Source organism: Periophthalmus magnuspinnatus, chromosome 15 (genome assembly GCF_009829125.3).
Source record: "Periophthalmus magnuspinnatus isolate fPerMag1 chromosome 15, fPerMag1.2.pri, whole genome shotgun sequence".
NCBI classification, from domain to species: Eukaryota; Metazoa; Chordata; class Actinopteri; order Gobiiformes; family Gobiidae; genus Periophthalmus; species Periophthalmus magnuspinnatus.
Window position 1 is genome coordinate 31,489,040 of NC_047140.1, and position 14,407 is coordinate 31,503,446.

At 43.3% G+C, this 14,407-nt stretch overlaps 1 protein-coding gene across 1 annotated transcript in view; it reads left to right on the plus strand.

The window, feature by feature from the left end:
• Positions 1 to 14,407, plus strand: part of pcnx2 (pecanex 2) — a 38,466-nt gene that overhangs the window by 20,305 nt on the left and 3,754 nt on the right. Inside the window, exons 25-35 of the mRNA XM_055227118.1 lie at positions 1,097 to 1,205; positions 2,587 to 2,716; positions 3,479 to 3,537; positions 3,621 to 3,836; positions 4,557 to 4,810; positions 5,916 to 6,149; positions 6,838 to 6,941; positions 7,704 to 7,848; positions 9,245 to 9,475; positions 11,325 to 11,482; positions 12,111 to 12,227. Coding sequence (XP_055083093.1) covers positions 1,097 to 1,205; positions 2,587 to 2,716; positions 3,479 to 3,537; positions 3,621 to 3,836; positions 4,557 to 4,810; positions 5,916 to 6,149; positions 6,838 to 6,941; positions 7,704 to 7,848; positions 9,245 to 9,475; positions 11,325 to 11,482; positions 12,111 to 12,227 — 1,757 coding nt within the window. The remainder of the gene's footprint in view (positions 1 to 1,096; positions 1,206 to 2,586; positions 2,717 to 3,478; positions 3,538 to 3,620; positions 3,837 to 4,556; positions 4,811 to 5,915; positions 6,150 to 6,837; positions 6,942 to 7,703; positions 7,849 to 9,244; positions 9,476 to 11,324; positions 11,483 to 12,110; positions 12,228 to 14,407) is intronic.

Consider the following 14,407-nt stretch of genomic DNA (forward strand, 5'->3'; position numbering starts at 1 on the left):
GCGCACTTCAGCTCCATCGACTCTGGTTCCAATTCACTTTACATTTTGCTCTTAAAATATATTTAAATTTAGATTTTTATTAAGACATGAACATAAATAACAGACAAATCGGGCGCCTTCTTTCCCTGACGTTGCTCCTGCTAGCGTTAGCAACAGACAAAATGTGTTTCTTCGCTTCTTTTGGCGAATTTTCAGCTCATAACAATTCATTTTATTTCTATAGCGCTTTTCTAAACACTCAAAGATGCCGCTCGAGTTTGCTTTAAACGGCAAAATAGAAACTGAAAGAGTTAAGTTAGCATGTTAGCTAACAATAAGGAAAGTCAAAGGACACTTCAACTCCTTTAGTTCTTCTGTGTCTGATCCAGAGCCTGTTTCAGTTTGGGTTTTTCATGATCGATAAGGCTGATTATAGGAAATTTAAATATACAGTATTTTCCGGACTATACGTCGCTCTGGAGTATAAGTCGCACCAGCCAAAAAACGCATAATAATGAAGAAAAAAACATATATAAGTCGCACTGGACAATAAGTCACATTTTTTGGGGAAATTTATTTTACAAAATCCGAGACTAAGAACAGACATTTTATCTTTAAAGTCAAGTTATAATAAGAAGAATAAAATAGAGAACAACAGGCTGAATATCAGTGCAACACGCTAACGTATGTATGCTAACGTATGTATGCTAACATAATAATATAATAATAATAATAATACATTTTATTTATAACGCACTTTACATTTGAAGAACAAATCTCAAAGTGCTACAGTGCAAAAAAAAAGACATTAAAAACAGAAGACAATTAGTGTAAAAGCAATAAAACAATAGCCGGTGTTTATCTGTAGTATGCTAACGTATGTATGCTAACGTATGTATGCTAACGTATGTATGCTAACGTAAGGGGCTCTCAGGGTCTTTGGGTCCCAGAATTGGACTCTCTTCCTGTTCCTTTGTGCAGATTTCTGTGGACGGGTCTGGTTGTGGTTCTAAAAACTCTGCATGTTGTGATGTCGTCTGCCTGACCTCTGACCTCTGACCTCTGCAGTTCATCTAAACCCGTGTTGTTGTTTTTTTGTTGTTTTTTTTGTAAACAGATGCGGGAGTTACTGTTGAAGCTGCATTTCATCCTGGTCTACATCGCCCCCTGGCAGATCGCCTGGGGAAGCGCCTTTCACGCCTTCGCTCAGCCGTTTGCGGTGCCTCGTATCCTCAGACTAAAGTTTGAGAAAGACGCCGGTCACAAGTTTGGACACACGGCCTCGTTCAGTGTTTTTATTTATTATTACAACTTTCTACTTTTTATAGAAATATAACAGAAGATTTATGAAGTAAGAGAAGTGGAATTATGTAGAAAAGGAAAAAAGTTAAATAACTCTCAGTCTCTCTCTCCTCTCCCCTCTCTGTCTCTTCCCTCTCTCCTCTTCCCCTCTCTCCCCCCTTCCCTCTCTCCTCTTCCCCCGCTCTCTCCCTTTCTCTCTCGTCCCCCCCTTGCTCTCTCTTCTCCGTTCTCCGCCTCTCTCTCTCCCCCTCCTTCTCTCCTCCCCCCTCGCTCGCTCTTTCCCCCTCTCTCTCTTTTCCCCCGTTCTCTCCCCCCTCTGTCTCTCCTTGCTTTGCCCCTTGCTCTCTCTATCTCCCTCTCTCTCTTCTCCCTGCTCTCTCCTCCTCCCCCTCTCTCTACTCCCTTTCCCTCTGCTCTCTCTCGTCTTCCTCTCTCCCTCCCCCCTCTTTCTCTCTACCTCTCCTCCCCCCTCTCCGCCCTGCTCTCTCTCTCTCCCCCTTGCTCTTTCTCTCCTCTTGCCCCCCTCTCCTGTCTCTCCCGCTCTCTCTCTCTCTCCTTCCCCCTCTCCCCCCTGCTCTCTCTCCTCTTCCTCTCTCCCTCCCCTCTCCCCCTTGCTCTTTCTCTCTCCTCCTACCCCCTCTCCTGTCTCTCCTGCTCCCTCTCTCTCCTCCCCCTCTCCCCCATTCTCTCCCCTCCTCCTCCTCTCCCCCTGTTCTCTCTCCTCCTCCTCTCCCCCCTGCTCTCTCTCTCTCCTCCCCCCTGCTCTCTCTCTCTCCTCCTCCCCCTCTCTCTACTTCCTTTCCCCCTGCTCTCTCTCCTCTTCCTCTCTCCATCCCCCCTCTATCTCTCTACCTCTCCTCTCCCCTCTTCCCCTTGCTCTTTCTCTCGCCTCCTGCCCCCTCTCCTCTCCCCCCTGCTCCCTCCCCCCCCCTCCTCTCCCCCCTGCTCCCTCTCCTCCCCCTCTCTCCCCCTGCTCCCTCTCCTCCTCCTCCTCTCCCCCCGTTCTCTCTCCTTCCTCCTCTCCCCCCTGCTCCCTCTCTCCCCTCCCCCTCTCTCCCCTCCTCCTCTCCCCCCTGCTCTCTCCCTCTCCTCCCCCTCTCTCCCCCCTGCTCTCTCCCTCTCCTCCCCCTCTCTCCCCTCCTCCTCTCCCCCCTGCTCTCTCCCTCTCCTCCCCCTCTCTCCCTCCCCCCCCCCCCCCTCCTCCCCCTCTCTCCCCCTCTCTCCCCCTCCCCCCTCCCAAAGTACTTACACAGACTGATTCCATATATTTCCAGTGTTGTGTGTTTGTCCCTGACGGTTCCTCAGACTCTGCGATGCTGCTGCTCCAGACGCTCCTCACCACCGTCTTTTACACTCCTCTGGCGCCGTTTTTGGGCAGCGCCATCTTCATTTCCTCGTACCCGCGGCCGATTAAGTTCTGGGAGCGAAACTACAAGTAAGAAACAGAAAACCGAAAACAAAACCCAAATGTTCAGCTGTTTTGTACTTTACACTGAACCTGCTCCTACATTTCACAGTGTGTACTTTTTACTTTTACTTGAGTACATTTGAGAGCAGTATCTGTACTTTCTGCTCCACTACTTCATCAAAACAGTGAATCAAACGTCAAATGTTCTGCATAAACAAGTTTCTTTCCTCTAAGCAAGACACAGAATAGTGCTGTAATTTGGTAAAATATACAAAAAATATATCGATACAGCAGCCCACGATATCGATATTCTATCATTAGAGTAAACGATACGATATATTGACATTTTGATATTTTTGCACACCCCTAGTAGTCATGTTCTGTGCAGTTTTCTCTCGGTTTTAAAGTGTTAATTTAAAGCTTTATGCGATTTTTAAGGCAGTGGATCGACCAGAACAAAAGAGCGCCCTCTGCTGGTGTATCGCTCCATCTCTGATTGAACCGTGTAATGGAACAAGTTACAAAATACATTTTAATGCAGATATTCAGAATCTGTAACTAAAAACACAAGATGGAAGTATTCTCTCATCGCTGCGGCAACAGACTCTGATGTTTTTGTTTCTTTTTTGTAAAGTTTTACCTGAAAATAAAATAAAAAATAAAGAACTCAAAATGGTAAAAGTGACTGTATTGGCAGCGTTCATTTGACAAACAAATGTTGATCTATTTTAGTGGAAAATGTTTTAAAAATATCCCTGACAGTTATTTTTTACCTCCGTCTGAATATAGCACAAAGAGGATCGACAACTCCAACAGTCGACTGGTTTCCCAAGTGGACAAAGAAACAGGTGAGACGTTTCCTCTTCTGTAAACACGTCTGAGTTTTATATATTTCATTCAAACTCACTGTCCCGCTGTCCCGTGTTCTCAGGCTGTGATGATAACAACTTAAACTCCATTTTCTATGAGTACCTGACCCGGTCCCTGCAGCACTCGCTCTGTGGGGACCTGCTGCTGGGACGCTGGGGGAACTACAGCTCTGGAGACTGCTTCATCCTGGCCTCGGACTACCTCAACGCCCTGGTGCATCTGATAGAGATCGGGAACGGCCTGGTCACGTTTCAGCTCAGAGGACTGGAGTTCAGAGGTGAGTCTGGAGCGCCACGGTCAACAACGTCACAACCGCGTCGACTTCAGTCTCCAAAAGTCGACAGATGTTTTGTTTCTGACCTGATTTATTAGACTGCAACTGTAGAGCTGAACAGTCCCACTCACATCGAGGTCCGAAAGTAAAATTTCCATTCATTTTTCCACAGACTTTTCGGAAATTCAAACATCTACCAGCTACGTGCTAACCAGCTACATGCTAACTAACATCCATAACTTGGTAGTTTTTTAAGTCCAAAAAACACAATTAAAACATAAGATTCTATCAAATATTTTAATAATTTTGCAGTTTATAAAGTTTCAGAGACAGTTTTAAATAAAAGTTCAGGTCTTGTTGTCGTTAGTTCCATGTGTCAATGGCTTAAAGTAGTTTCAATATTATCGTTTATCGCAGTATATCTCGTTATCATATATCATGCTTCAAAATGACAGACCTAATGTGACAGGTCTATCGTGACAGCGCCCTCTGCCTGTCAGATCCTCTCCGTCTTTATCACAGTTTAAGACTAGACAGAAAACCCACCTCTTCTCCCTGGTATTTAACACTATAGACAGGATATCTCGTGTTATTGTTCTCGTCCTACGTATCATGTATCTGTACGTTTGTTTAACTGAAGCACTTTAAGCAGCTCAAATAGTTTAAAATGTGCTCTATAAATGAACTTAAATTGATTTGATCTTCATGTGTCTCTTGTCGTAGGCACATACTGCCAGCAGAGGGAGGTAGAGGCCATCACAGAAGGGGTTGAGGAGGACGACGCCTGTTGCTGTTGTGAGCCGGGACACCTTCCTCACATGCTGTCGTGTAACGCCGCCTTTAACCTGCGCTGGCTGGCCTGGGAGGTGATGGCCACCAAGTATCTGCTGGAGGGCTACAGCATCAGCGAGAACAACGCCGCCACCATGCTCCAAGTGTACGACCTGCGCAAGCTGCTCATCACGTACTACCTGAAGGTACGGAACTGTCCGAAATAAAGTCCAAATAAACCTTTTTAATGTTCTCTGAGCAGTTGGGATACAGAGCTGGAGAAGTGTTAGCTAACATTGGTCAGAAGATGCTAATTTTCAAACTGATGCGTCTTTGCACGACTGGGACATTTTTGGTTATTTTCTTTTGTATAAATAACTTGTCTGACTCAAACTAATGGTTAAAGCGTCTCATTCTACTCTTTATTTATTGCAGCTCCTGATTTTTAACAATATTGTAGATTTAGAATAGTTTTTGTGGTTTAAATCTGCTCTTTTTGGGGGGTTTTGTGTCAGTAGTGCAGTAGTTTCAGTATTATCATTTATCGTCTATATTTACTTCAGCGATATATCGAACTTCAAAATGTCACAGACCTTATACACTCTGAGTCTTTACATCTTTAGCAAAAAAATCTTTAACTGGACCAAAGTTTTAGAGTGAGGATGTCTCATTGCTCGTCCAAGAGGCCCCGGACTCATATTTAGCGTAATCATTCAGGCCCCTAATGGCTACTCTCACACCTGTTAGCATATTAGCTATTGGCATACGGGCTAGCCCTATTGTTTCTGTTGTTTAGATTTAGGTCTGAGGATGGAGTTATAAACAGGAGATAGATCATGTCTGAGGACCCGCTCCTGTTCAAAGATGGACTTTTTCCTAACAAAACTGGCTCATTAACTCCCATCTCAAACCATTTCTTTTCGTTAGCCGAGCTCTGTTCATTGGTTCATTAGCCCGAGCCAACAAACAGAAACTGTAAACAAACAGGTGTGTTAGCTTCACTGTAGTTAGCTCCTCCCTTCAGACAGAGATAAGGCGGTGTCCAGCAGGAATCTGACCAGAACTGAAGAAGCGGAAAAATGTCTTCACTACAAAACTCTTGTCCAGTTACAGAATAGATTTAGGAAGCATAGAAACATTTGCTCTTTTGGGCAGAATCCTGTGACGTATTTAAACAGATAAACTCACCAGTGAATTTTAAGAAACGTGGTCCATGGCAGATCATTTATAATTTTTCCAAAACATGATTTTTCAGATAAAACCTGAGACAAACATTGTAAGTTCTAAGTCGGTGTTGGTTCTTGTGTCCAGAGCATCATCTATTACCTCGTGCACTCTCCCAAACTGCCCACGTGGCTGAAGGACGAGTCCCTCCAGGGGGCGCTGCAGTCCTACACGAAATGGCACCACATCGAGCGCGACCCCCAAGTGTTCAGCGTGAAGATCGACGAAGACTACGTCCACTGTCTCCAGGGAGTGACCAGGGCCAGTTTCTGCAACGTTTACCTGGAGTGGATCCAGTACTGCGCCGGGAAGATGGAAACTGTACGAAACACAAACTAAATATGTTCAACGAGCGACGGGGTCTGGGGATTCTCAAGTTATGACTTAAGTTGCCGGATAAAACCTGTTGTAAATATAAATTATAGTTTTACACCAATCAGGAAGCAGTTTGTGAAGAAAAGTTGAAAAATTAAGTTAAGTAGAGAGTTTGATTTTAGAGTCTCACAAAAGTTTGGCACAAGAAACACATTTTTTCCAATATTTTAAACCTAATCTCAACAAAATAAAGGTGTTTTTGTACATTTTTATTCGTCAAATCATAATCTCTGTTTACTTTAGAGGAGTTTTGGCCATAGACTGTTTAAACAAATGGACATAGCTAACCTGCTAGCCACTGCGTTCTAAACAGGAAGTGATCGCAGACGCACTTCCGGGTTCATTGACTCTGGCTCCAATTCACTTTACGTTGAAAAACCGCGTCCCGTCTCTCTGTAACTGCTGCCGTCAGAGTCACGACGCGCTCGCTAGGTAATGTGATGTCATGATTTCCAACCAGGAAGTCAAATTTGAAACCTAAAAAAATGGCCAAATCGCCAAAAAAACATTTAAAATTTTGAGTAAAATCTTAAATATAACGACGTGAAATGAGTCGTCAGACCTGTCAAAGGCGCTTTACGTCACCGAGGAGGTAATGGCGTCCGCTTAAACTTTGTCTCTTCTGTGTTTTCAGCCTGTGGAGTGCGATGAAGACTCTGCTTTGGTCACTCTTTCTTACGCTCTGTCTGTTCTGGGAAGAAGATCTCTGGGCACGGCGTCTCACAATATGTCCAACAGGTAGAGACGCTTCGAGTCACGTCGGTCGCCGAGGACGGACAAAAACGATCACGTGGATTTGTTGTAGTTGTACTTTTTGAATGGGGATTTTTACATTCACTGCTTTGACTAATAGGACCAGCAGGGGGCGCATCTCCTTCTACTTCAGATTTGATATTAAGACTCAAATCCTGCTCATCCAAGAGGCGTCTGGGTCATATTTTGCTTAATCGTTCAGGCTCGTCTCACACCTGTTAGCGTACCGGCTAGCACTATTCTTTTCCTCGTTTTGTTCTGATATTGGTTTCGCAAATATCAGTTCAGTCGATATATCCAGCTTGGACAGATAAACCGATGTAATTTGATTATTCCCTGGTCGTAGTCGGCTCAGAAAGTCTCATAATGTTTGCATTTCTGTTTAAAGTTTTCCCGTCATTACTTAAGAGATAATTAGCAGCTACGTCACACATTTGGATCAGTTCTGTCTTTTATTTTACTTTTGTTTTAAGGAAATATGTCCTCAGTATCGGCTGATATCGGTTGGCAGCAGATACGTAAAGCCGTGGTATCGAAATCGGTGTCAGAACTGAAAAAGCTGGATCGGTTCGTCCTTATATTGAACAAAAATGTTAACTTTTACCTTCTACTATCGGTCTAAAGTGGTGCAGATTATTACCAGGACGTGTGGTTAGATACATCAACCTGAAGATGGCGCCATTTGTATCGTGATTTAACCGTAGCGGATAATCTTTTGTGCGTCTGTTTTTCTCCCGTTCGTCCCAGCTTGGAGTCGTTCCTGTACGGGTTCAATACTCTGTTTAAAGGAGACTTCCGCATCGGCTCCAAAGACGAGTGGGTGTTTGCAGATCTGGACCTCCTGCAGAAGGTCGTGGCTCCAGCCGTGAGAATGAGCCTAAAGTTACACCAGGTAAATGCAAAAAACACATCAGGAAACACGAAAGAAACATGAAAGATTAAAGGAGAAGAAGGTTTAAAGATGGACCTCAGCATCTAAAGGACAACGTTTTACAGGTTACAGATTTTTTATTTTTTCATTTAATTTATCTTTATTTACAAACAACAAAAACAAACACACTAAATAAGTCGACAGGTTCATTTAAAACATTAAAAACAGGAGCAGGTTGAATATTAAAGTTCTGCAGTGGCTCTGTCCATTTTTTTTTTCTAATGGATTCCGTTTTTGGAAGTAAAATAACCAAATGTTTTTTTCCCCATTTCAGTTCTGGTGCGTCCAGTTTTCAGACCATTATGACATTTTAGATTAAAAGTTCTTCTCTACCTCTTCTCTTTCCCCCTCTCCTCCTCCTCCTCCTCCTCTCTATTGTTCAGTTCTTAGACTTATGCAATCATGAGATTTTGTATTAAAGTTTTCTCCCTCTCTCCTCCTCTTTAGTTTCCAGTTTTTAGACGGAGACAATCATAAGATCTTCTATTAAAAGTTCTTCTCTACCACTTCACCCTCTGAACCAGGACTAAACCAGGACTAAACCAGGACAAAACCAGGACTGAACCAAGACCGAACCAGGACTAAACCAGGACTAAACCAGGGCTAAACCAGGGCTAAACCAAGACTAAACCAGGACTAAACCAGGACTAAACCAGGACTAAACCAGGTCTAAACCAGGACTAAACCAGGACTAAACCAGGACTAAACCAGGACAAAACCAGGACTGAACCAAGACCGAACCAGGACTAAACCAGGACTAAACCAGGGCTAAACCAGGGCTAAACCAAGACTAAACCAGGACTAAACCAGGACTAAACCAGGACTAAACCAGGTCTAAACCAGGACTAAACCAGGACTAAACCAGGTCTAAACCAGGACTAAACCAGGACAAAACCAGGACTAAACCAGGACTAAACCAGGACTAAACCAGGACTAAACCAGGACAAAACCAGGACTGAACCAAGACCGAACCAGGACTAAACCAGGACTAAACCAGGACTAAACCAGGGCTAAACCAGGGCTAAACCAGGACTAAACCAGGTCTAAACCAGGACTAAACCAGTTCTAAACCAGTTCTAAACCAGGACTAAACCAGTTCTAAACCAGGACTAAACATGGAGAATCAGCGTTTGAATTTGTGCAGTTATAACCTGAAACAGTCGGGCTTTAAATCCAGGCTGTTCTGTTTATCTGCTGTGACTAAAGGGGTTTATTCTGCACTTTTCTCCTTTAATGTAAATTTTATGCTGATTATTTATGTTTTGATTTGTTGTATCGATCTTTCTTATTCTGTAAAACACTTTGAACACAGTTTAGTTGCCAGAATAATCCACATATCTGTTGTTTCTCTTGCCAGGATCACTTCACCTGCCTGGAGGAGACGGAGGAGGCGTCCATTTTGTACGAGGCCATCACAAACTACCGCAGCAGCCTGGTGATCTGCCACGAGAGCGACCCCGCGTGGCGTAAGGCCGTGCTCTCGAGCCGCGACACTCTGCTCACGCTGCGTCACATGATCGACGACGGCACCGACGAATACAAGATCATCATGCTCTACAAACGCCACCTCAGCTTCAAGGTCATCAAGGTAAACGCCCACAAAAACAAACAGGACGGAGCGGACGCAGCGGTCACTTTTGTATCGTTAAAGGCAGTAACTCATGTGTAGCTTGCGTGTGTTTTGTTCATTTTAACGACAAGGTTACAGCATCTCTCTGCGTCTGTTTATCTAATGTGACAGGCTGATGAGTTGTGTTTATGATTTTCACTTTTACCGACAACAAAACAAAGGAGAGGCTTTAAGATTTAAGACTGTGATGATTTTAGAGCGATGAAAACTCGCCACACGCCACGACGACGGGATAGGGAATAGATATTTATTGATGATCTGAAGAGATGTGGAGGCAGAGGAGAGACTAAAAAAATGAACAAGGCACACGGGCAGAGGGAGGAGTCGAGGGACAGGCTTGTGTAAATAGGGTTTCTGGGTAATTAGAGGTGTGGATTGGGTGTACCTGGAGAGAAGGAGGAGGAGGAGGAGGAGGAGGAGGAGGAGGAGGTGCTTCTCCTCAATCTCAGATAATCATAATAACTTCATTACTTTGACTTTAACTGTCTGCTGATACTCGATGTTAAAAGATAGAAGTGTAGGGATGGAATTAGACTCATTTCCTTAAAACAGAGTCACAAGAGCAGCTCAGGACACAGTCTGCTGTTCATCTCCATCTCAAACACACTGACCACTCGTTTGAAGAGAGTGAGGTTCAGATCTGAGCCACAGAAAAGAAATGGATTGAGAGGAGAGTTAGGAAAGACAATCCAGGTCTAAACCAGGACTAAACCAGGACTGAACCAGGACTGAACCAGGACTAAACCAGGACTAAACCAGGACTGAACCAGGACCGAACCAGGACTGAACCAGGACCGAACCAGGACTAAACCAGGACTAAACCAGGACTGAACCAGGACTGAACCAGGACCGAACCAGGACTAAACCAGGACTAAACCAGGACTGAACCAGGACTAAACCAGGACTGAACCAGGACTGAACCAGGACCGAACCAGGACCGAACCAGGACCGAACCAGGACTAAACCAGGACTAAACCAGGACTGAACCAGGACTGAACCAGGACTGAACCAGGACCGAACCAGGACTAAACCAGGACTAAACCAGGACTGAACCAGGACTAAACCAGGACTAAACCAGGACTGAACCAGGACCGAACCAGGACTGAACCAGGACTGAACCAGGACTGAACCAGGACTGAACCAGGACTGAACTAAGACATCTTTGAACAGGAATGGGAACTTCAAACATCATCTCTCCTCCATCTATAACTCCATCTTCAGACCCAAAGCAAACAAAGGAAACAAGGAGAACTAGCCAGGATGCTAATAGGTGTCAAAAACAGCCAAACGTCTTTACTCGTACAACTTTTTTATGCAGTTGACAGATTTAACTTTTGGCTTTTACGATGGATCAGACCTGAAGGATGACACAGACAAAACACAGTGAACTTATGTAACTGTTTCCTTCATTTTACAACTGAACAGCTTTGGATGAAGAAAAGTTCAAACATTATGAGACGTTTTGGGCCAAAATCAGCATCTAAATGGCTCTTACTACATCCAATTAAAGGATATTTAGTAAAACCGATGCCTGATCCAGCTAAATTTTCAGTATTGGCCCCAGTATTCGATATCAGTATCAGTACATAAACAAAATATAATATCTTGTCAACAGTGAAAATGACTCAAAATGACTCAAAATCACATCTTTTCCAAACGCTGATCCCCTGAATAATGACGCAACAGCTCAAGAAGTTTTACCATTTAACCAGAATTTTTGATTTCTCATTATCTGCAGTCAGTTTATCACATCTTCTTTCACCCCGTGTCTTCCGTCTTACCTCACTCTTGACTTGTGTTGTTGCAGATTAATAAGGAGTGTGTGCGAGGTCTGTGGGCGGGACAGCAGCAGGAGCTCGTGTTTTTAAGGAACCGTAACCCAGAACGCGGCAGCATCCAGAACTCCAAACAAGCTCTGAGGAACATGGTGAACTCGTCCTGCGACCAGCCCCTGGGCTACCCCATGTAAGGCTTTTAAAGAGACTTTTACAGTGAAATGTGCAGGACAGGGAACTAACTGTGTGACATAACGTGAAATAAAACACCCAGACGGATAAAAACATGAGTGAGTATTTTACCATCGTAGTTAATGGGGTTGGACTTTGACTTTTGACTTTAAAAGTTCAACAGTTTAATTTAAAAAACAGAGAAATTACAAAAATACTGCATACTATATTTGGTAGTTTTTGAGTTTTTTTGTTGTTGAAATGACTTGAAGCTCAGAGCAGAGGACTTGGACTCGACTTGGACTTGTGGACCACTGACTCGGGACTCGACTTGGACTTGCTTGTGTTTGACTTTAGACTTGACCCGGACTTGAGGTCAAAGACTTGGGACTTGCAGAAGAACAAGTTGGTCCCACCTCTGGCTCTAAGTTTGTTGGGCTGGAGGGTCATGGTCACGATTAGGGCCTTGGTGAGGGCAGAGGTTTGGATTTACTTTCAAAAATACCTTTTAAATATTAAAAAAAAGCTGGAATTTATCTAACAATTTCTAACATTCGTCTAAGCGGAGGACTTAAATGTTCAGTCATCTTGTTGCAGTGAAAGGCTTTTATCGTCTTAAATTAAATGTGTTTTGTTGTGCGTCGCAGGTACGTGTCTCCGCTGACCACATCCTTCGCAGGGACACACAGGACACTGCGCAGCATCGGGGGAGGAGCTTTAAGTCTGGACGCCATCCGCACGTGGTTCTGCTCCAAATGGTTAAGGTCAGTAATGTTTTAAGTGAGAATTTAACGACTAGGAGCTGTGCGTTTAGGTTTTAACCATAGACTGTGTAAAGAGGCGGAGTCAGTGAGCTCATTTGTCGGTTTTTAATGTTCATATCTTGATTTACAGACACAATAGTGAAATAAAAACCCCAGGATCATGTAGAGGGTTAATACGAACATTTAAGACCAAAGGGGGCCACAGTTTATCCAAGTAAAGTGAATTGGAGCCAGAACCGTGCCCATTTATACATACAGTCCATGCTAGCAGGTTAGCTTTGTCCACTTATATACAGTCTATGGTTTTAGCGCACATCGCCGTCACAGAACATCACGACACATAGCGTGTTGAGTGTTGTTTCTCTGTGTGTTGAAACTGCAAAACGCACAGCTCCTCGTTGTTTAATTCGCTGTTTCCTCGGCTACAAACTGAAGTCTCACCTGTGAATGTGAAAAGCCCGTTCACCGTCTGTAAATGTCTCAAATATTTAGTTTTTTTCGGTGTTTTAAATGAAACTAGTCCCTACTTTCTACTCTGAGCATTTGTTTACCCGTTGCTATGGTGATGTCATGAGAGCAGTGATACAGAATGTGATTTAACCGTAGCCGGAACTACTTGTGCATAATACAGATTTAACACACGACAGTTGGACATTGGAATATCACATTGTCCTACAGTGACTCTGGCTCTGATTTACACATATCGATTGAGCTAAAGTCTTTCTGGGGATTTCTCTGCTGACTTAATGTACTTAATAAAAGAGCGGTCAGTGGGTGTGTCCAGACCGGGACTAGGGCCAAACGCCCCCGAGTCCCGACCTCCGATCTGTCTGTTTTTAATGTTCATATTTTGATTTACAGACACAATAGTGAAATAAAAACCCCAGGATCATGTAGAGGGTTAATACGAACATTTAAGACCAGAATGAGTCTGAAGCAGCAGAGACAGAGAGAGGGGACAGATTTTACATAGAAAGTGAATTGGAGCCAGAATCGATGGAGCAGGAAGTGCACATCACTTCCTGTTTGTAACGTGCAGCTAGCCGGTTAGCTATGTCCATTTATATAAACAGTCTAAGCCTAGAACGCCTAAATAACCGTTACTTAACACTACTGGGTCTTTTGTGTTATGAGTTAACTGTGTTTTAATTAAATAAATCCCATTTTCTATCGGTTAATATCGAGTATCAGCTGATATTTAAGGTCAAAGTATCAATGGATCAGCGCGTCCTCGTTTTATTTTCCCTAATGCACCTTTTATATAAATTTTGCATAAATCTCTGTGTTGTCTTAAGTGTTTTCCTCTGCTCTGTGTTAAGCTTCTTAAAGGCCGTGTTTTCCTTTCAGATTAGATTAGATTGTTAATCCTGTTTCTTTGGTGTCGAGTTAACGTCGTAATTTTACTAAGTATCTACAGAGCTGAGAGACGGACTCAGCGATCAGACGGAGGGAGGAACGAAGGCTGTGTGTGAGACTGAAGTATCGTATTTTCCAGACTATAAGTGTCACTTTTTCCATAGTTTGTCGGGGTGTGACTTCTCCTCAGATGTGACTTATATGTGAAATGATTCAAATCTATAAAGTCACATGTTGGTTCTTGTCACAGTGACAGTCGTGCGAGGGGCTCTAGACTTGGACCAGTATCTACTCCTCCTGAACCACTCAACATTTAAAATATCAACATTACACTCATTTAAAAGACAAAGACAAACACTGAACAAAAATGAGCCTAAAAGAAAATGGTATTGTTATTCTGCTGAGTGTCACTTCATCTTCCTCTGGAGTGGGCGGATTTGTTCAGAAGCGACACCGAGGATGAAGAATTCAGTGGATTTATTGATTTGGAGTGAGATCCAGAGTAAACTTGTTGTTTTTTCTGCTTTATTTATCTGATTAATTGTTAATATCTTACGTTAACAAACCAGACACGTGTTCAGTTCTGTCTGTGCTTCATGGAGCTGAATAAATATAAATGTGTTACGTTAGCGTTAGCATTAGCGTTAGCGTGATGTACTGATATTCAGCCTGTTGTTATTATTATTATTAGAACTTGACTTTAAAGATAAAATGTCTGTTCTTGGTCTTGGATTTTGTAAAATCAATTTCCCCCAAAAATGTGACTTATATATGTTTTTTTTTCTTCATTATTCTGCGTTTTTTATACTCCAGAGCCTCCTTGT